We start from the raw sequence: 23,879 nt of genomic DNA on the forward strand, positions 1-23,879 counted from the left end.
CAAGGGTGCTTCAGAGCTCCCTACCACCAGGTTTAAGATTGGCACCACTGAAACGACAAGGACCACGATAACATTACAGAAAGTCTCAAGACAGGAACTGGATTCCAAATGATCTTACACTGCAAAGGCCCTGGCCCCACCAACAGTTGTTACGGAGCAGTAACAATCACTTTGCTAACCTCGCCTTGGTGGGAACAGCCAACCTTGCAGCCAAATCCACACACCGGTCGGTAAGGGAACCATTCAGGCGAGAGCCACAGGTGGTGTAAGCTGGAGCTGCGTCAGGAGGAACACTGCATCATGCAAACCAGAGTCTCTCATCATCATACAAATTGTTGATAGGCAACCGTGCCATAAGCAATCTAATCCTGGAAACTGAGTTGAAACCACACAAATCAAAAGCAACAGACATTGAGGCTTTGTACAAAGCAGCTTTGCACATGAAAAATGACACTCGGCATACATGGAGTAAATGAGACCTGGCATCCTTAACTGCAAGAACTGAATCAAGTTTCAATTACTAAACCCATTGCACTCAGCTCTTGCTACAAATTAAGAGGACAAGAGAAATGCTTAGACTAATCAGCCAGGGCTGAAATTCCTCCCGCTAAGACAGCTTATGCAGACACATGGGAAAAAAAAAATCAGCACATTAGAAAAATAGTGGAAAAGAGAAAGCTGGGTATTTGGTGGATGGCTATCACCAAAACTATGTAGGGCTTAAAAAAACACAAGTTCCAGAACAACCACTGTAAATGTTACTATTGGAAAAGATGCACTAAAAGTTTGATGAAAAAAGGCACCATTTGCAAGGTCATTCCAATGAAAATTAATAGAGGAAAAGAAATTGTATGATCTATTTATGCTATACCTAAACAATGCACAACACTCCTGTTTGTTCTTCTTTCTGTTTTAGAAAACTTTCTAATTTAAGCCTGTAAAACTTTAGCTCCCACTGACCGAATGAGAGATCGACAGCCTTCAGAAACAAGCTGCCTACCAGTCTGTTACCACGAAGCTCAGAAGAATGCACCAAATGTAAATAAAACCTACAGGCACAAGTAGTGAAACATCAGAAGTATTTCCCAGGGGTTTTGGTACAAAACAGTTAAAAACTGTGACCTTTGACTACTCTTACCTCCATGGATTTGGGGGAAAAGAAAGAAAGGGGAGTATTAATGGGGCAACCACGGTTCTTCTCCCAGTTATTTTAGGTAGACTTACAACCTGTTGCAGATTGCATTAGATATTCTGAAATTAGGACAGGAAACTTCTCGTTAGCTTTCACAAATCTAATTACATAAATTAATATACCCCAAGCAACGGAAAATTCGCCACATGCACTTTGAGGAAGGGGATCCTCTTCCTTGTGAAACTGCAAACCAGCATCAGGCATCCCCTCCTGCACGGGCAAAGCGGTTTCCAAAAGGGACAGTTTAAACCTGGGAAGAACATTTGGGGTTATAAAATCATAACCCTGTACTGAGAGACAATGGCAGAAAGCCTCAGGGTATCATTTTTGCCTACTGAGGACAAACAGTCTGAGCAGTCTAGTAACGAGGGCACAAGACTGGGAAGAAGGATTAAAACCAGGCACGTCCTAAACCATTCTAGCCAAGGGGAAGTGGAGATGAAAAGCAGGCCAGCACTCACAACAGCCAGTTAAAGCACAGCTGAGCTTTCTCCTGTATTAGTATGTCACCCACCCCACTACACACCAGTATGAGACAGTTACTGCAGCAAGAGCCAACCTGTGATTTGCTCCAAAAAATAATTCCCACAGAACCACCTCTGTTTTGACCTGATCCATAATCTACAGAGGGGAAAAAATTCCACCCTTGAAATTACTTTGGCCCTCTAGTTTTTAACTGTCAGAGGCAATTTCTTTGAAATCTAATTCATGATTTGCAGGCTTCATTAAGTTTTCCTAAGTAATTTTAAACTTAAATCACCATTGGCAAATCCATCATTTATTGATAGACGCATTAGGACTCTAACAGAGTGTGACTTGTGATGAAACGAGATAGGAAGGGATGAGGGTGGAAAAATGTGCTCCCTTCTTCCACGAAAGACCTTTTTGGTAAAAATAATCAGACAGGGAAAAAAGTAGTTTTTTTCTTTATCATTGTTGTTGTTCGTTTTTTCAACAGGCAATTTAAGAAGAGCTTCCAAAATTGTTAAAATTACCTTCTAAAACTTGGTGAGAAGACACAAGGTAAGACACAAGGTAAACTCAGGAACGAGTGTAATTAGTAAGTTTTCTTATTATTTACAGAGAAATTGTAAGGACAGAGTGCAGTAAAACTCCATCCTGTGAAAGGGAAGGGAATAAATAAAAACATGCCAAAGCAAGTAGTACACACCAGAGAAGCTCAGATCTTTGTGCCAATTTAATCCCTCACCATGCTGAATCCCGCGCTTCTGGCTGAGGACATGTTGAAACAGAAGAAAGATGCTGATGCTATTTTGATTGATATTGAAGGACTCAGTATATAAATACTCCACACTTTACAGGTAGATAGTTTCCAAACAAATAGCGTTCAAGTACACTTCTCAGAGGCGTGTTGGCCTGTACGTATCTGATGCTACCAAGAAAAATCTGCTTCGTGCATTGTTGCCAACTCCCTTCAGCACAATCTGCCAATTAGGAATATATTTCCTTTTAATTACAGTTGGCCATTTTATTTACCATACCCGATTTATCATAACATCACTCCCTTAGCCCAGCAATTACAATTTCTGGCCACCTATTTTGAACTGATGTGATAAAAGATGTTTCGCATATCAAGTGACTTGCACGTAACTCGCAAAGAAAACCCTCCTCGTGCTGAGGTACGAAGCACTGCTGTCTCAGACAGGTGAGTGCTAGACGAGCCAAGTCCCTGCATCTTCTTACCTGTGGCAGAGCGAGGCTGTGCAGCAGCAAGAGTTAACGCTGTAAAGTCGGAAGCACGTGGCAAAGAAACCCCGCTGCAATCAAGCATGAGCCTGCTGCAATTTGCAAGCTGATTGACACTGGCCACAAGGATAGGAAAGGTAAAAGAAGATGAAAAAGAACCACAACGTCCCTACAGTGCTAGCACATGGTGCAGCAGCGTGAAAACTATCAATATTTGGTGTAGTTTAAGAAGAGAGGGTAGTGCCACTAATGTCGGTGGGGTTACCCCTAAATTCAGTCAGGTTCATAAAATCACTGGCTGGTTTCTAAGCCAGACTTCACCTATGTTAGAAGTACCCTCACCACTGAGATGCGTGTGTATTTCTGCAACTTCCTCATTTATTTTTATATACACATAATGGATAAGAATGCATGAGAATAAGAATATTAAATAAGCTGAATGTAATGCATTTTAAATAAACCTGCTACTTCTTTTTTTAGTTCTAAATTAAATGCAAAGTAAGCACCTCTCCAAGGCTTGTGGCTAAATTTACCACTGTGAGCTTAATGGGTGTGCTGATGAAACATTTACATGCACCTGCTTTGGCCATAAAGCGCAACAATTTGCACATCCAATACATCCAGCTTTACATCCCACTTCTCATCTGCTATGTGATTGCCTGCTTAATATGTACAAATGAAAGGTTAAATGGGAAAAAACGGCGATGTTCAATGCCTGGACTGTATTTTTGAAAATATTTTCAGCCAATGTTTCGGCCACCACACAGTAGCTGAGATTTATAATGATTTGCAATTCACATTTCAGTTCTATTCCAATAAATGCCATTGTAAAGTTTTCAGGCTACTAATAAAAAGCTATTAATGTGTTTTCTCCATGTTAATCAATTTAACATGTGGATTGTGCAGTTAACACTACTTTATATTACTGCCTTCATCATTTCTCACTCTTAGAATACATAAAATAAACAAAGGGGTTTTGGATTCCTTATAGATTCATTTTTATCTCAAAGTGAAAGCTGCACAAGATTTGTGGCTTCAGACTCATAACTAGTGATAAGCTTCCTCCTTCCTCTTCCCTATCTAAATATATAAAGAGACTTTAACAAAATTAATTGCAGTATTCAGCGCTCATGAATTTCTGTGCATGTGTAATTCATTTCCTTGCAGATAGCAAAGCAGAAGGAGGTTCTCTTGCTGCCAAGGTTACAGGATTCACGAGCAAGCTTGCTCAGGACTAATGGGGAATAAGTAAAGAATCTCCCTCGTCACTCCCTTCACTGGGGGCTAGCATTTAATCACATTAAATTACTTGTGCCATCGGTCCACATTCCTTAGGATGGGGGGACAGCTGAAGAACAAATGCTGCCTGAAGAATCCTGAGCAGCCCTTTCTGCCACAATTTGTGTAATGCTTAGCAGTAAAATGAGAGCTGGAAGCTACACTCCCAGCTTGGGGACCAATCGTATTCATACTCATCTCTGGCAAAGCAAAGGGCATAGACCTGCACTCATTTCCTTCATCAGCAACTCCGATCTGCATCCAGGTATGATGTAGGAAGGGGAAAGGCAGGCAGCTGCGCTCCCTGAGAAAAAAGCAGTAGCATGAAACGTTTACTTTCCCCCCACCTAACCCTGCTGCCTGGAGTTGCTGACTGTTGAGGTCAGAAAAGGGAACTCTTTCTTGATGAGGTACAAAAAAGAAGACCCTGTGGGTCAGGTAAGGCCATGGGGCACCGAGGGATCAATCGAAGTGTCTCTTCTCTTGCTGCAAATCAACAAGTTCTCTTTTAGGTGCCATACACACTTCTTTCAAGGAATAGCTTTATGTACAGGAAAAAGCCCGTGTGGGCCCGTGTGTCTCCACAGCCACCTGCCGAAGCCCAAAAGCCTCTCTTGAGACAGCCCAGGCCTGGGGAGGGATATTGGTACATAGAGAGGCTCAGCTCTCTGGTCACAGGACACAGAAAAGGGGACATACTAGGAAACAGCTGTATCACATAAATCATGTAAAATTAATTTGCATCCAAAGAAACCTTCCCTGTGAAGTGCTACCTCCAGTCAGTGTCACTCCACATCGGCCACAGCTTGCAGGTGTGCACTTCACATCCCAGAAGGTCTGAGCTTCATCAAGTGCCAAGATTCAAGCCTTATTAAATTCTCTCTAAGTGGGTCAACAAGGAAGAGATACCCAACCACTCTTGGCTTAAAAACACATTTTTATTATGCAGGATGTAGTTAACTGTCTGTTCAACCTCGTTCTCCTTTAGCATTAATTTTTGTTCTTTATCAGATTCCCTCAACTCCACTTAAAAGGGCACGTACATGTTGCAGAAGCACCACCTCCCTAGCAAGTGTCAAATTCTTGCCTACTTAACTCCACTTAACTCTCTTCAATCAGAATAAAATTTGTCTGCATGCAACCTAAAATTCCTGCTGGATAATTGTTTCAAAGACAAAAGGTGAAGTGATCTGCAAGTCAGAATTGACACAGGACCATCTCAACGCCCTCTCCTCTCGGAAGGTTAGAGTAACCAGGGCACTGCAAAGCTTTCAGCAATCACTAACTTGACCCTGTTAGCTCAAGCTCCTTAAATTGTGGATTCATGATGTTAAGCTGAATTAGACAGTCTTCAATGAGAAAGAGAATAATCGTCATCATGTGACTGAAGAAACAAGCCTCAAGCAGAGCACTGTAGGCCCTCATCACCTTCGTTCCTAAACCCCCAGCCCTGCCACTTTTCACAAAGATCTGTATAGAGCAGGACTTAACCCTTCTCTGGTAAAAAGTTCACATGGAAAAATCTTGAGAAAGAGTGGTACTGGAATCCTTGAATTTAATATGCTATTAAAATCAAACAGGAGATCGATGAGATGTATCAACTTTAACTTGAAAGCTGTGGCATAGATAAGGACTTCTTGAGCGACCCTTACAGTGACCTCGGCACGCTACTTGGACTGGAAATAAATACATGTGGTGTGTGATATATTTATATTTAAAATCAGAAAATATTGTGTTTGAAACATTTAAAATATGGTGTTGCTCATTTGTATTGAGCTTGTATCCTCAGGGCCCGTGGGAAGAGTTCATTTGTATGTCACTAGACCTGGTGGTTGGCATTTGTCTGCTAAGAGGCCACAGCAGAGGCAAGGCACGGGCAAATTCACAGCAGTGCCTGCCAGGAGCATCTCGCCAGTGTCACCCAGGCACATGGCAAACAAGTCTCTTCGTAACAGTCAGCTTCCCTGATGAACCATTGCTCAAATCACGTCTGGAAGAGGTGTAGGAAGGCCTTTAAGCTATAACTGTGCCTTTTTGTTTCCCAGATCAAGCAGGAGAGTAGTTCTGTATCTCAGAAGCTGATCTAATACCTTCAAAGAGCTACACAGTAATGCTGTGGTGCCCAAGGAACACGCCAGAAGCTCCCCTCGGATCGTGAGTGAGGAGCCCAGGGAACCCAGAATCCAAATCCTATGGAATATGCACAGCCTCACCAAGGGTGTGGAAGCAAAAAGCCACATTCTGCATTTTTCCATACATAGCACTAGCTGATCCTTATGAGACGAGTACAAAAATATTAACCATATCCAACCACAAAACCTAATAAATGAGTGTGTAGAAAAGGGACCCATCAAATCCTAAAAAAAATCCAGCTGTGTGTAATGAGGTCTCTCCTTGTTGTCCCCTGAGCAGTTTGCTTTCAAGCATATTCTAGGAACTGGAAGCAAGCATTCAAGAATAAAAAAGTCATTTCAAATAAATGATGGTGAGAAGCTAATTGGAAAAGCACTCCAATAAATATCACAGAGAAAAAGCTTTAACTCACTTTAATTCAAATATTCCCCTTTTGTTTAATCACTGCAAACCTATGACATGCACCACTGGGAGCATTTTGTTATTGGAAAGTTATTTCTTGACATTATAAGCCCTCAATAAATAGTTATAAAGCAAAAAATGAAGTCCAATGGTTGGTAGACAACACAGATTTCAGATACACTCAATTTCCTTAATTTTTTAAAAACCAGTGACTAGCTACTAGCTAACTCCGTTCCATAGAAGACAACTGTGCAGCTCCCCGACTTCACTGGGGTCAGGATTTCACCATATGGAAAGTGGTAACTTGTGTGTTGCTTCTGTGCTGACACTCGTATTGTGTAACTAAACCCTCAAACAGCTAAAATGGATGTGCCAAAACTGTGAGACCCAGCAGCAAAGAGCCGTTCCACTGTCCTAGTCTTAACTTGTCTAATTGTCTCTTACTGACACTTCTTACATGAAAACTGCCGCTGACATGAATACAGCTGAGAGAAAGAAAGCTCATGACGGGAAATCGGAAAAGCAATCCTCATTGCTCCACGCTCTTCCGCAGTAACGACAATCATCATGAAAGGGCTGCCTCTGCCATTTGTACGTAAATCAGTGTCAAAGAGAGCACGAGGCAGGGTGCTATTGAGAACACCCCTACCATCGAAAGCTGCAGCTGGCCACTCCATGGCCACGAGTGGTGGTGTTAGCAGCAAGGACACTCCACTGACATTTACTTAAATACCAGTCAGATCTCAACATACTTCAAGGTTTGCAACACATTCCGCTCCTCCTTTCTTCACAGTCCCCAAAAGAAAATCAATTTCTTTTTTTTCCCCAAGCTACCTGACCTTGAAAGAAACATTGCTTCTCTTTGTCTGAATGTATTCAGCTGCTTTTCTGCCAACTACAATGCATTCTCTATTCATCAAAATAAAAAGGTGGACCTGAAAGAAATCTACAGGATGTTTTCTTCTGTGTGTGTTGTTCAGAGAGCAATGTTGATTCTCTTCCCAGCTTTTAAATAACCTTTCAGTAATTTTGATTAATTTAAGTCTTAGTGTAACTAAGTCCTGAATTTTCAAAAGAAAAAATGAATGTCTTATGTGATCAATCTAACATCTGGTTTTGAATCAAAATCTTTCCGTGTTATACCTCATGACTTCCCCCTGTCATTGTTCTCTAGAGAAAGACTTTTTACTTGTTTTCTTAAGTACCTTCAAATGATCTTTTCCATTTTGCTACATTTATGTAATTTACTAACTTATAACATGCAATTCAGTTTGCACTTTAATATGCCCTTCGAGCTGACCTCTGTAAAGGTTTCCTAAATGCTGAGGTTATGACTTTGTCAACAGAGGAAGCATTAGCACGGCAGAAGAGGATGACACAAATTGTTCTGCTTTCCTGTGGTTCAGAATGGCAAGGTGCAGATGGCACAAACGTCTGGCAGAGCAACAACATCCTTGGATTGCAGCAGTGATGTGCAAAATGGCAAGAGCAAGCAACTCAAAACATAAATTGACTTATTAGACAGAAATACATCACAAAAAAATCCTTACTAAATTGCATCAAAGACTGCTAGTAGCAGGAGGAGGAGTACACAAGGATGAGTGAGTTTCAGCAAGAACTGAACTTATACAAGGATACTCTGTTCTCAAGGATGCATTTCCCCAATTTATAGGGACAGAAAGGGCGCACAAAATAATTGCAGTACAACTAAGTGAATTAAAACTGTGCCCAGGTTAAAACAATCTTTGCATATGCCTCATTCACTGCAGAGAAATTGTATTATACCACCATCATCCGAATTATCAGAGGCACTCAAAACTTCAAGTAGGAAATGTGTGGATTCAGAAGTTGTAAAGCCAAGTTCTTTCTCTGCTTCCTGCTAAGACACATAACCCTTTACCCCAAAACTACTTCTCTCTTCCATCTCAACCTCTTCCTGTTGTCAAGTATGACTGATTTTGGTGCTCATCTGTAAAAAGACAGAGTCCAAGATCTCAAATGATTAAAGATAATTCGCCCATATTAAAGATGATTACAGATATACTTGGCTGCAGTTTTAATAGCATGAACTCTTACACGCTGTTGAGTATGCTGGTTTTGTAAATCTGGGAATGTATTTCAAAAGCTACGATAACTAGTGGCTAGAACACCTGCTGAACCTCCTTCCTGCATCTGAACTTCACAGCTTCAGCACAATTCACCACCGAAGAGGTCCCTGAATTTGCAGTGGTTTGGAGCTGCTGATCAACAGATCTGCCTTTCCTCATTTCAGCTTGGAGTCATCCTCTGTACACCATCGCTGAGTTAAAAGGAAGGAGCTGAAAGAATTTCAGCTGCAAATTACACTAATAAAGCGGCCTATCCACAACATTATTTTTCAATTGCAGCTGACAAATCTAAGACAAGGGCTGTATGCTATTGGCCTGCACATAGTCTGATAACACAAAAAGCCACCTTTCCTTCTCTTTTTGTACATGTAAGAAACGTTAAACATTTAGTTCACTGTCATTTTCTAACATTGTCTGAAATACATTGTGACATCAAAAATGTTCATAGAATGAATAAAAAAATGTGCTGTCTATTTCAATATACTACCTCTGTCACTCCTTTGCATTTGATGTTGCCTGTATTTAAATGTCTAAAGCTGCCTTAATCATTTATTTTATCAGCTTTCTAAACCATTCTTTTCTCTTTCTGCTATTGTTCCTTTTTTTTCTAACAAAATGGTATAAAACACGTATCAGCATTCAGAACAGATGCAGAGCTGGGGATCAGTCACCACTAAAACCAGCGTGGATCAGGTGTATGCAAACCAGTGCCATTCCCTTGAGTCCTACCAGCAGCGAACGTCAGCACGCTTTCAATTCCTGACCCACCTACATGTCGAAATGGCTTCTTTGACCACAGATGAGTCAAATAAAGACCTGGCCTCCAGAACAGTAAGGTTCCCTCACGCACATTCAGACATGGCAGCATTTAGCATTTCCCGCAAGACCCTGCACCTTGAGGATTCAGCTCTCAACAGCACTTCTGCCGGTCAGAAGGGGAGCTGAACTACTTACTCTCCACTTGTAATGTGGTTTGAGATGCCCAGACAAAAAGCACGCAGCTGTGCCATGTATTCAATAACTGTTATTACTCTCTTCTAGGACTTCCTTGGCAGAGGCCAGCTGAAGACCTGCACCACCCATATTTGTCTGCTAGGAAGCTCTGAGCATGGGAAACCAATTGTTGTAAAAGTGCTCCCACAACAAAGACCTACTCAGATGTGCCCCTGAGATTATGAGGTAACCTCTAATTAGGGATTACAAACCAGCAAGAAGGAAGCCCAGAAACATCTCTTTCTGTTGTATGCTAACTGATCCATTGCCAAATATTTATCAGAGGACCCCCAGATGAATTTATTGATGTCAGGAAATAAAAGACAGATCTGGCTGGCTTTAAGCCAGGCATAATGGCAGCAGCAGCTACGTTTGATTCATTTATATAGCTCTGTGAATTCATTTCCCAGTCAGCCGAGTTGGAATTCAGAATTTCTCCTGAGAAAAAGCACGACTCCAAATAGTGCACTGGCGCGATATGAACTATATCGTGCTCATCGGCGTATGAACAAAAACGTGTACTGACTAGGCTGAGACACCTACATTCGTCTTCATTTCTGAATTCAGCCAGAACAGGACGATACATGGCATAAAGAGCTGACAGGCTACTGCATTATTGAATCTTTACACGGGGTATTTGTGTTAGGCATGGAGCTTAATTTAGGAAAGTTTGATTTTCCTTTCCCCGCACCCATTCCCTTACTAACACTTTATTCAAGGAATCAATTAGGCCTTGATCAACCATTGATCAAGAGTTCCCAGTGGGGAGCCTTAATGCATTTTATCTGCAGTTACCATTCCCAAGTAACACCTATTTCTGAGCATGCACTTAATTCTTTTCATCGATGCTTTGCTATCCTTCAACAACCCTGTTAATAGCATTTTGCAGGTCTACTTTCAATGAAATCTTCCTTTGACAAATGAATTAGTGAAACTGTGGGATTTCCATTGGCGTATTTGCTTTTTTCAGCCACAGAGACAAATAAATTCCATCCTCCACACCTGCCCCTGCCTAAAAAAAAAAGGTTAAAGTGATGTGCTGGAGATCAAGATGCTAAATGGAAAGCTGTTCCAGAACAAACAGAACAAGATAACCATTAACGCTTTAAAGCAAACAGTCATTATTTTTCACTAAATTTCCTGTGAAGTGAAAAATGTGATACATCTTTACCATCTCCAGGATTTTTCACTATCATTAGCATTTCCTTAGCAAGATTTCTTTTAAAAGAACACAAAAGGTGTGTATCAACGCTGACAAGACTTCAGTATATGATTAAGTAAATCACATGGATTTAAGCACGCACTTAAGATATCTGCTGAATAGAGACAGATTTATACTCATGCCTGAATACTTTGCTGAAAAGAAGCCAAAATGAATTGGTTATAATTAAATTCTTTTGATGAAATTTCTGCAACTCCCTATTGTGTGACACGAGTACTGAAATGCTAATAAACTAGTTAAAATTAAGCTTATTACCAAGTAAAATAAACCACAGAGACACTTCCGCCTTTTCTTATTTTCTAACACCATTTATATAACATTATTTTGCATTAGAGAAGTAAAATACTTGACCAGGCACACACCCCTGACAGAGCAGTAATTGCAGGGTGTTTCAGTTCCAGGAGATGATCTGTGGATTCCTCCACCTCAGGCTGCATTGCTACTCCTGCTTAGGGGAGGAATGGTTTTTAGCTATGTCAGCAGTTAAGCAGAAGCCTAGCTTCAGAACACCACCTGAGAGATGCTGTATGCCAGGAACTGCTCGGTGTGTGGACAGCTCTTTTAAAAATACAACAAACTGAGCTCTAACTGAAAAATCAGGTGTTAATGCACTGGCTGCTCAGAAGCCATTGCATACACCGATCACAACTTGCATGCTCCGAAGCACGTTACGGTAACGCAGCACCTCCCTGCAGCAATACCACGGAGAGTTAAAAATGGCCTTGCTCCCTTGAGAGCCTCCTGCACACTGACAAACACAGATACTGCCCGCTCTGGTACCATTCCAAAATTCCCCCACCCCAGCTTTACAAGGGAGCAGAACAGCCACGTTCACTGTGGCAGGGGGAGGATACAGGGACCCAGTAATTCTACCATTACTCAGAAGTTTCACCAGTAAGAAGTTTTAAAATGTACGCCAATGTGATGGTGTAGGCTAATCAAATGCTGATGGAGAGAAACAGGGAGAAAAGGCAGGACCCCTGACTGATGAGCAGGGCAGAGTGACCACCCTGCCAGTCTTGCAGGACTTTCCAAGGACTGTTTTTTCTCCAGTAACGTAAGACCACCTGGAAGCTGCACCTAATTGGGATTATCTCATCCTTCACGTTAGCCTTCATTTCTCCATCTTCAAATAGATTAACCTCTTCTGTGCATTCACCTTCGACAGCCCTGCATGCTAGACACACTAGGAGCACGAGGCATTTTGTTAGCCGAGCAGCAGAGCAGACATCCTGCTCCACTGAAGTTCAGAACAACTGAGTCTCTGCAGTAGGTCTGAACTAAATTTTCTGTATGATTGATTTCTTCAGCCTGATGGTGAACCCCTCCTTCCTGCTGGGAAGCGACTCCTCTACAGACCGTATTTCAGGAAGAGCAGTAAAAGCTGGAGGTGAACTCATTACGATTTACTGGGACACAGAAAACAAGAGCATTTTCATACATTTCAGGAAAAGCAGAAGTAGCCATTATTTTCAAATCTCTACCGTTCTGTGAGCTATTTCCAACACAGCTAACCAGGCATGGAATTTAGGCTGTAATTTTCAGAGATCCCCAAGTGAGTTAATGGCCTAATCCTTATTGAAAATTCTGGTCTTAACTTTGAGTTGCCAACAGCAGTAACTGCTTCCATAATCAAGTATCATAGTCAGTGATCCTCTGTGTTGTTTTTTTTTTGTTTGTTTGTTTTAAAGTGGTTTATGTTATTCAGTTTGACATTTCAAAAAGAAAAAGAGGGGAAAAAAAACACATTATGCTGGTTTAGTTATGTTCTTCCATTTGCGGGCATTAAGTAGCAGCACCGTAACTCTGCCCATAAATCAGAAAAAATGCAGACATCTGAACAAACAAAACTGAAAAAAGTCGTGTATTACAGCTGCAAAAAAGTAAATATGGACTTTTTTTTCTGTGCCTCCAGGAGAACCATCACAGTAAAAATAAATACAGATGCTAAAACTAGAAGGATAATACAAGTAAGAACTGGTACAAGACTATGCATTTTATTAGCAGAATTTATATTCTAACAGGGTCTAATATGGTGTTGAGAAATAAAAAGAGTATCCAGTCTCTGTCAAGACAGAGCCCAGCAGCTGTCTCTTTATCACAAAAATATGAAGGTTAGCCTTATCAGTACTCCATGGATCTTTTATAAATACATATAGACCCTCACATAGGAACTTATAAAAATATCAAATGCTTCTCTGAATTAATGGAATCGAATTTATATATATTAAAGAGAAAATTCAAGCTATGTATAGGTGTTCATTCACATGGCTCTAGCAAAGTCACTGGAGTTGGGAATACTTCAAATGGGGGCATAAATTTAGCTTGAGAAAACAGTGCTGTAAGAAAGAGAAGCTGCCTCAGTACTCATAACCACATAAACTCCATTCAAGACCCACACATCTGTTATGCTGGTATTTCTGCCCTCAGAAAAATATGAAGTTACACTTTGGGAACTTGCATATGGACAACAGGAGCTTACAAGTCCCTGGGGTGCCCCACATTGATCTGAAAACAGCTAATGAACCCATCGCTGCTGCTTTGGGAAGAGTCAGGACAAAACAGAAGTGCTATGTATGTTTCCTGACAGCCATCCCAGAGGAACGCATTTCCCCACCCTATTCCCACACAGCCCACATATCACTTCTGCAGAACCCAGAGGATTCATATCTCTTAACGTAACCAGCTAGGATGGTAAAAGGAAGAGGAGAGTGAACCAGGCGTGAGCTCAGCCCCTGCCAGAGACCCATGGTGCATCTCCAAGAAGCAAGGTTTTGCCCCCCTTTTTCCTCCTTGGAGCTGTTCTTCCAAGCCCTTCTCTCTTTACAACGTCACATTGCACAGCCAGCTCAGAGAAAGAGCTGTGAAGTCCAGGGCAGCACTCATCTCATGAGGTCAAGACAAACAGTGCTCCATCAAGAAAAGGGAAGATGACATCCTAAGGCATGGGAGCAAGTTTGCTGCCTAAAAGCTCAGAGAGGCTGCTGCCAAGGCACTGAGAATGAGAGGCAGAAGCAATTCTGGGGCTTCTCCCAGACTGATGAATGAGAACAGCTCAGTCCAGGCTGCCTGGAGTCCCAGCAGCCAGTCCTGTCCATCTTCACAGCTGCACGCTCTCCCGCAGCAAAAGAATAAAAGTGCTGTGCCAAAAACCTATCTGTGAATGGCCATAAAGAACTTCTGTCTTGATGCTTTTTAATAATTAACCACTGCTAAAGCAGTGGGTCCAGCAAGGGATACAGATGCACCTGGATGCACGCTCGCGCTGTGGCAGGTAGCTCAGCCTGTCGCTGCGCCCGTTCTGCAGTCTCTTTGCTTATTTGCTCAGTCTCTTTGCTTATTCAACCTGCTCTAAAGCCTAGAAACAGAAAATAATAATTGGATTCCTTTTCATCCTGGGTAATATTTTACATGCATATATGCTCCTAGTAAACAGAAGGCTAGCAGGTAATTGAAAACACTGCTGATCACACACACATACATATGATCACACATCCATACACGTGATAGAGAAGCCCTCAAAGTCTTAACCTCCAAAGTCACCTTCTGCTTTTGCATGCAAAGTTAATGTTACTTTCTTCTGCTGTGTAGGTGTCAATGGAGACTGCTCCTTCACCGATTTTCCAAGGGACTGTATTAACTCAATTAGCGTGGCAGACTTGTCTGGGTTAGCTACCTTCTCTGTACCAGTACACACAGCAATACTGTTATGCGCATCAGGAAAGCCAGCACACAATTTCTAAGCATGCTGTAAGAACATACTAGTTTCAGGCTGCTGCTGTTTTATTTTTCAGTTGGCAGGACTGCAAGTGTAACACAGACACAAGCCACTAATTTCCTCAGCACAAGGTCATGGATGTAAAGTCATACAGGAACATTAAGAGCCTCAAATTTGATCATTTGTGATACACAGACTACAGCAGTTTCTTAACCCAGTAAACCTGCACTTGGAGTCCATATTTTAGACTGACCTTTGATCATACAGACAACTGTAGGCCGCCTCCTGCACCAGCCCACGGTAGGTGACTTGGAGGGAGGCTGGATTTCCTGATAACCTTATGCAGAACACAGACAGGAATGCCACAAACCAGCAGGCTGAAGTGGGAGGGAAATGCTTCCTGCCACGTTCACTATTTTTACCTCTGAAGAGCAAGGACCAACATTCTCTGTGACAAACTTGTCAACATAACAGCACCGATAGCTTTATGAATAAAGACGTTTCAACTTTTTTTTACATCCCACAAACCCACACGGTTATTGAACTATCAGGCTCAACAACTGCCAACGACAGGGAGTTTTACAAAATGAAGATACAGAACGTAAGAAACATGTATCTTTTAAACATACTCCTTGATATTTTCAGGTATTTCTTGCGTGTTCAAGACAGTCCTTTAGTATAACTGTATTTCAGAAACTGCTATCATGTCTCCTCTATGTATCTCCTAAGTAGAGGATCTCTTCCCTTTCCCAAACAGAATCAGGGTAGTCTCCATAATCCCTTCATGCCTATTCTCTCTTACCTGTCCAGTGCTTCTCATCATTTCTGTTACCCTTCACTGAAATGAAGTAACCACAACTGAATCCTGAATTAACAGTGAGTTGAGTCCATCAGTTTAAGCAATGACATGATAATATTTTCTGATTCCCTTTGTAAATACGCACCAACTGTTGTATTTGGTTTTTGGAGGCCCATTGCATATTATGTAGATGCCTTTATTAAGCTGTCATCTATGACGCGTAGATCTTTCTCCCAAGAGGTTACAAGTAATTCAGAATCCAATAATGCATAAAAGTAATTTTAAATTGCCCTTTCTACTTTAATTACCTTGCAAGTTAACTCCAAGTTCCAACTAGAACATGCCATCCAGAAACCTAGCTCTTTTCAGCCCTTCAGCAGTGCACCTGACAATCATTCACCGTGTTCATTAATTGAATAATTTGGAGCCTTTCTAGAAAGTAACGTTGCCATTTTCCACTCCTTATCCACGTTATTGCTAAATATATCGAATAAATTAGGTCTGATATTCATCTTCATTGTATTTTGCTACAAATGTTTTCCATTCAAACAAAATATGCTACTTAGTGGTTATGTACCTGATGACTTAATTCATGGCAAACTTTGCCACCTAACCCATAGTTTTTCCTTAGTCATCGTCAGTTTTGAAAGACTTTGCTACACAATTTTGGTTGAATATGCAGGTTGTGCTCTTTGACTCGGTTTTGACTCAGTCTTTTCTTATTCAAGTAAGAATTTCATTTTTTAAAAAAATAACTCCTTTACTGATAAAGATGATTCAGATAGGCAATCTTGCCTTTGCAACAGAAATAACAAGCACAGGAACAAATGTCAAACATAAGTCAAATCTGAAACTAGAAACAAAAACTGTGTGTACTAGATTTTTATACTCTTAAAGGCTTTTCACTAAAATGTAAGTACACGTGTTGCAAGGACCAGCTTGGAAAGATACTGATTTGTGTGCCTTTGCCTTTATACCTCTGCTTACAATACTTCCTTTGGCACAACATTAATGTAGCTCTTAAATCGTAACCATATTTTTTAAGAATCCAATTCATGTCTGATGGGTGTCTCTTCCTACATGCTCCTAGTAAGGCTCATTGGCTTCTTTGTGTTTTTGTTGTGTGTTTGGTGGCTTTTTTTTTTTTTAATGGCAGATGCACTTGGCAATATCTGTGACCTTGAGTTGTACACATGAGCAAGCAAGAGAGCCCAGTCCTGTAAGGCTGTTTATGCATTCTGAGAGAGCTCTTTCGGAGAGGGGTGTCTCAAGGAAGACAGAAGCATGATGTGCATACCAAGCCAAGTGCTTCATGATTTATTTATAGGGAAAAGGGGCATAAAAATTTGCTGAAGGGGAAAGAAAAATGAAGAATCTGACTTACCTTGTCTGTGTAGACGAAGAACAGAATCACAACAGTGAGCTCCAACAGAAATATAATTAACAGCATGATAAAAAACTGTCAAGAGAAGAAGGGACGGGAAAAAAAAACAAAAAGCAAAAACTGTCAACATCTATTTCATTTTTTTCTGGATGCACAATAAATACACTCAGCAGATCATGCAGAAAGGGGAGTGGGAGTCATACAGGCAGCAAGATGCAAAGCTGCTGTCTTACAGTGGAACAGAAGGCACGCGACATGCAACAACCACAAACGCAGGTAAAGGACTAGGCAGAAACACATCCCTATCCAGGCGTACGGAGAGCTTGTTTCTATCACTGATTCCAGGAGAACAGCATAAAAACCCTCAAAGATCTTTTCCCCCCCACCAGGCTAGTGATCTATTTGACAGCAACACTTGAAGACTCTTCCTAGGTTAGGCTTTATTGATTTTATTTTTCCATCAGATCTTTTCAATTAGGAAGATATCACCGAAAACCACAGTTTAGACTTCCCATTGCTAGAGAAGGTAGCTCGTCCATAAACCATAAAGTCTTGGTCCCTTTTCAAGGGGAACTGTGGGAGAAGTGAAAGGCACACCCAAACGCTAGTATACCAAGCCAGCTTTAAGAGCAGTTTCAGGTAGCTACACGAACTACCCATGGGCTTCAACCAAAAGGGGCTGATTTGTACTTAAGACAGCAACACAGAGTTGGTCTATATCCTTGTCTCCTCACAAGCCAAGGAACTGTATAAAACCCAAAAGGCAAAAGCTAAAAGGAGTGGAAAAAAACCTTTAACACCAGTATTTCGGGTAGATTCTCAAAAGCCCTCAGCTCTGATCATCTTTAGTGGGATGAACTGCAGGCTATGCCACACGCTTCTGAAAAAACATGCCCTCTGTTTTTGTTAAGAAGCTGCATGGGTCTGTAGCAGTGTCAAAACAGCAGATGCACAGACTAGAACAACCCATTGTCTGAGCTGAAAACGAAACGTAGTTTTGCAAAAATGGATGACGAAGTGAGAGTAATTTTGGAAACTTTTTGGCTCAGACAAAGGCCCTGCTCCCTTTAACACCAATTCCACATGCTTAGCAGCTTGCTAGGCTGGAATTCAAATACTGAGCAACACTGACTTAATTGAAACCCCATTCCCAAGAGAAAAAAAAGTTACTATCTCTTTAGCTTCAACCACAAGGCTGCGAACCTATGAAAGTTTAATAGCTACAAAACCTTATCAGAGCTTCTTCACTGCCTGGCAAGTCAAAACCAAACCTTTGAACCTATGGATTTCTGTGCTTGAATGGAGGACAGAAGGTCAAGAGGGAGAAAATACCATTTTCCACTACTACAATTAGACTGTCTACAGAACGCATTGCATTTTGCCCCAGGAGTGTTAAATTAAAGTTTATTTTCAAATCTTCATCACTAGTATCTTCACACTTGCCTGACCCTAATACTGGATCCCATTACTGCCCACTTCCAAATCACAGAACTCATTCATGGCAGTGATCCGAGCCGATTTCCATATCATTACCTTTCAGCACTGGCCTTCTCTATAGATTTGAAAATCAGTCTTGGTGCTGCTTGCCTTTTTTTTTTTTTTTTTTTTTTTTTTAAAGTTTTGCTGTTTTATCCTGTTGCATAGTATTAATTGAAACAAGGCAAATCACATCACTTTCTGATGCACAGGCATTCTGCCCTATTTCTTTAGCTGTGGGGTACTTTTTTGCTCATCCATATTGCACGGGTTTTCCAAAATGCCACTGTCTTCCTGTGAAATTCACTGGCATAGCCCGGATTATGTTAGGCAGACTCTAACACAGAGGAAGGACTGGCACCCCCTTACCAACAACAATCAGCATTTCCTACCACAGGATCCCAGTTTCATCAGCTTAGAATTTTGCCAAACCTTAATTGTCTAGGTTTATATATCCCAAGCTTGTTTCTGTCTAAAGGATAAAAGCTTTTGGAAGAACTTTTAAAAAAGGCACTTCATTTACTTCTAAGAACGAGGCAGGGCAAAGTACGTTATTGAGGTTACATTTCTGGTGGCTTAATTTGAAATTCTTTTACGCTCCAGCATTAGGAGCGGGGAGCTGCAGCAAGGCACAGCTCCATTCCAGGCCTTTTGTCTTACCCAACTATGGGTGGATTTTTGTGGGCAAGTCATTAGCCTTCAAAAAAACCTGCATTTCACACATCCAGCACAGATGAGAGGGCTCAGCTGCTAAGATCTTCAAAGCCTACAACCACAGAAAGCCCACTCGAATGCTTCCCGCAGCTTGTGTACAACCGCACAACTCCCAAACCACCCCAAGAGAGCTCCTTCCCCCTCTCTTGTGACACCCACACAGAGCCGCCATGCCAGACCCCCTCACACAAACCCGGGTTAGGATGGGTTTAGGACACAAACTGGCTACCAGTTTTAGAGAAACTGGACCTGGAAGAGGAGGGGGACTGGGGAGGGAAGAGATTAGGAGGATTGATTCCCTCACCTGAGGGAAGACACAGGGCTGGTGAGCAGGGAGCGCCTGAGGGGACAGAGGCACCGAAGCCGGGAGGAGCAACGCAAGAAGACCAAGAAGAGCGACGCAGCCAGGCGACATGGCCACAGGGGAAAGGCACGACAGAGAGACGAGTCACTGCTGCCCTCCTGCGCCCCTAAACATGGGGGTGTGAAGCACACTTGGAGGTGTTTGGGGTGCAACAGGCAGGGCTTTGGCAGCAGGGGGCCTGCAGGGTGCCCCATGTCTGTGGATGAGGGGGCAGCCGGTTCCGGCCGGCTCCACAAAATGGAGTCTGCCACAAGCGGCCCAGGGCAGCTGTGTTTAACCGTTTGCCATCTTCACTTCTCAATACCAGAATCAGGAATTAGAAGTTTACCTTAAATGGCAATAAATTAAGTGAAATTCCCCAACTTGAGAGCGTTTTCCCTGCAGCACCCAGTCACACAGCTCTGCTAAAGCCCCTACCTCAGGACCAGCACAGCTGAGCCGCTGCAGCCAGCAGCAGCCACCTGGGGCCTGGATCTCCTGGCGGACCACAACGGCACTCCTGAGTCCTTCACTTCATGCTAGAGAAAAAGGATTGACACCGCAATTGTAGAAGATGCTAAAATTGTAAAGTCAGGAGCTCAAAATTTAGGAACTCTCAGAACAAAATCTCTGCTACTGATGGTTAGGTACCATGGCTAAGCCCTTCTCTCTGCAGGCTCAGAGGTTTCTCCAGAGCTTTCCTTTCCTATTCACCACTTGGACCAGCTTTTCTCTGGAAAGCTGTGTGCAAAAGCCACTGTTGGCAGGATTTCGGTTTCATGCACTGCAGATTTTGGAAGTCATACAATGAACTAAAATTAACATTGTTCAGAAAGTCAAAACGTAGATAAGTAGGATTATGTTTTTCCTCCACTGAAAAATATTTCTGCTTTTAAATAAAACCTCTGGTTTTATCTATCTCATTATATGCATTCATTGACAAAAAGTATGCTGTTATATAACAGATACCATGCATTAGTAATCCCACCGTGCACAGACAGTAGCGATATTCACTATGTCTTTTATTGCAAAGGTAAATTAGGTGAGGTCAGCCTCAAGGCAGAGGCTTAAAATTCATCATCTGTTGAAAGCTACAGCACTTACATGTCAGCACATTTATCATCTCCCTCTGAAGAAGAACCCGGCCTGAACCCAAACCCATACATCAGAAAGTAAAAAATCTAGGCTTTTTGACCTGGCTGCAAAGAATAGCCTGCACGCTTCATCCTATCTTCTGACCTGATGGACCCAAGTGTGTGCATGGCCACATGCAGAACCTGTCCCTCTGTTTCCCCAGCACATTCCCTCAAAAGTTCACGTTCAGTTCCACCCTTGGTATCATCCCAAAGGGAATGATGTCCAAGCCGGGGCCAGAGGTAGCTTGGCACATCCCATCCAAATTTAAAAGGGGAAAACATAAAATCACTGAAGGCTCACAGCACCCAAAACCCCACCACGCCTACTGGAAACTCTCACAGTTCCTTTTCAAATGAGTTCTCTCACTGTGGTGATAAATACAGAGAACAATAAAAACAAATTTTGCTGTGGTTCGCTGGGGCTGCAGGCTGCTGATATAAAGATTTATGCATGGAGAAACAACAATCCCAAAGCAAAGTATTCATGTAAAACTCCACAAAAAGGATTAATCTGACCTTGCACAGAGATGCTTTACCACCCTATTTGTCAAATGGTGGGATGCAGCCTAGCACAGGCACACTGGAGAGGTACCTACCGTACAACTATTCATAAATTACACCTGAAACAGCTCCAGAGGAGTTTTGATAAGAAGGGAGGTAAGGTGATGCCTTTCTGTCCAGCTACTACTGCTAATTTTCAACCCCACAGAAAACTACGGGTAGTTTCGCAGCACTGACCTTTATAATCTACAAAGCCCATGACCTTCTTACAGGCTCCCATTAAAGGAGTAGAAAATGCAATTGCTGTGGTGCTTTCTGCAAAGCTGAGCATTGCCCTCCTGATATCATAGAGAGCAAAGTGTAGTAAAGGAGATCCTGCTTTGTAACTCAATCCCCAGCAGAGCTGTACTAGACAGTTGACCCACTAGTTCCTATTCCCCTCATCCAGCACCAAACAAAGCCTCTCAACATCAGGGAATAGTTCTTGACTCTCTTGTGTACATTGTACATCGTTTAAATCATGTCTCCACTGCAGTTCACAAAGGAATAGGGAACTATTAACTCTATTTTCTTCCCAGCAAACGAGATGCTCTAGTTTCCCAGGTGTTACGGACACTTGCCTCTCTGTATGATGACCAAGTATCACACACTAATGCATAGGATTGGGTCTTTTGTTTCCCCACTGCCTCTCCTTCCCAAATCTTAATAGCTCTATCACGTTGCTCTGATTGCCCATCTCTCCATGTTAGAGGTAGCTGATCTTCTCATGCCCCCACCCCCCCAAAAAAGTGACCAAGTACAAAGAAAACCAACCTGCCATTACCTTGTTAGTCTCCGAACATTTTGCTATGAGATAAAACCATCATAACTGATGGTGAAACTGAGAATGCTGTGTTTAGCCCAATACCTAAAGCAATGCTCTTAGTGTGATGGGAATCTGTTACACAAGGAGACAATAAGAGCTCAGGGTGCCAGACCCTCTTCCCACTTAGCTAGTGTCAAGAGACTGAAGTTCTGCAAAGTACTAATCGGATCCTCTTTGACAAACAGCAAGAAAGGAGTAGGGAAACCCAAAAGCCAGCAGTCTCTCCGGAATAGTGACATGTTCCAAAACAGTTTTAAGATTCATGGCTTAGCAAATAATTTGCTGAGATCAAACAGCCTACACGTTAGCACAGCCTAGCTAAGAAACTTGACAAATACTTAAGCAGTCAGCTTGTGCCGTGTCCCCTTATGCACTGCCCACGCTGTTAATCTCCAGCAAGCTACGTGGTGATGGCCTGCAGCAGTTCCCAGATAAAGAGTAAAAAACATATGTATATATTTATAGACAATCTTTCCTCTGTTACTTCAACTGCAAGTTCAATACAATCAAGTATTTTGCTTTTTAATTAGGCTCAATTACCAAGTCCTCAATGATCAACTTGAATTTCAGTATTACATTTAACTTCCTAATTAAAAGCACCTCAGGTAGAAGAAAGCAGATTGCATTCATATCAGACTCAAATTGTTGGGTCTTCCAAGAGAACTCCACCTTCATAGCCTGGGAGAGCTTTTGTCTGCCCGGTCCTAACACGCACGGGTCTAAGTTTGCTCTGTAAGACGAGCCCAGCTCTGGCAGCTAAAAGACAGAGTCTCTGGCATCACAAAGGTTGGCGATGACCTTCAAACAGCCCACAGCTGCCCAACTGTTATATTTATCTTTTTATCTGCACTTAAAACAAAGGCAGATATTAAAGCACAGGCGCTCTGCCCATTTGAAAGATCTCTGCTGTTCTGATCAAAAGGAGAGGGCCCTCGATTTTTGAGGTAGAAGGAAGATTATCAGATTGTATTACTGTGCTTTGGGCCGATGTAATCTGTCAAAACTAAAGTTGTTGGATTTCCTTAATTGGTTTTTAGATTTTATTTTGATACAAACAGAAACACTACCAAAAATTACATTGCATTCTGCAGGTAACCTTCTCTGCAGGGACAGCATCCTATCGTTAATATTGAAGCTGTAAACAGGATCTCTGTTTTTGACTAAATAAACAAAGTCAAACCTTTATCTACGAACTCACAGAGCTCCATTAAAGCCAAAAGAACTTCATGGATTTTACAGCAGCCACACTTTACCAAGCTGCTTGAAAATGAAGAACTTGCCTTGAATTTAATATGCTTTGTAAAATTTCTGTTCTCTTATCATAGATTACACTCTCTAGATTGAAAAAACATCTACTAGACCAAGGGAACCTGCTGCATTATTACAGATGGCATTGCCAAAACCTCCTGTCTTCCCTGCAGAAGTGTAGCATCCAATCGCCTAACCAAATTAAATACACACAAATTTAGCTGCATTAAGTTGAGAACCAAAAGGTATAACAGTCAGGGGCCCTGAATGCTAAAAATTACTGCCAAATTTACTGGAAGTTGTACATAGTCCACAATTTGGAAAAAAACAAGCCACCTAGAGGAAGTTAGTGGGAATACTTGCACTGGATTTTCAAATTATTAAAGCAGGGCTCTCCTGAAGAACGCTAATCCCAGTACAGGTCCTGTACCAGCCTGTAGGTACCAAAGCTTGACAATGTTGGCTTTCTTAGCACAGCAATAAAAAAATCATCCCTAAACATTTTTAAAAGTTTTCTAGAATAGCTTTTTTATTACGTGATGGTACATGACTTCGACAGCACAAAACTGATGCGGTACAGTTTTTATCAGCACTCAAAAAAGAAAAGAATGAGATTTTTCCACTTTTGAAAGCACAGGTATTTGATATATCACTAGTGCT

General features: G+C 41.8%; 1 protein-coding gene across 9 annotated transcripts in view; it reads right to left on the reverse strand.

The window, feature by feature from the left end:
- TSPAN4 (tetraspanin 4) overlaps positions 1-23,879 on the reverse strand; it is a 407,111-nt gene that overhangs the window by 31,293 nt on the left and 351,939 nt on the right. For 8 of the 9 annotated variants that reach the window (XM_080593874.1, XM_080593877.1, XM_080593879.1 and 5 more), the window contains one exon: positions 16,937-17,011. The exons of the other annotated variant lie outside the window; for it this stretch is intronic. In XM_080593874.1, the coding sequence (XP_080450000.1) occupies positions 16,937-17,011 (75 nt within the window). The remainder of the gene's footprint in view (positions 1-16,936; positions 17,012-23,879) is intronic. 9 annotated transcript variants of the gene reach the window in all.

Source organism: Anser brachyrhynchus, assembly GCF_964034855.1.
Source record: "Anser brachyrhynchus genome assembly, chromosome: 5".
Taxonomy (NCBI): Eukaryota; Metazoa; Chordata; class Aves; order Anseriformes; family Anatidae; genus Anser; species Anser brachyrhynchus.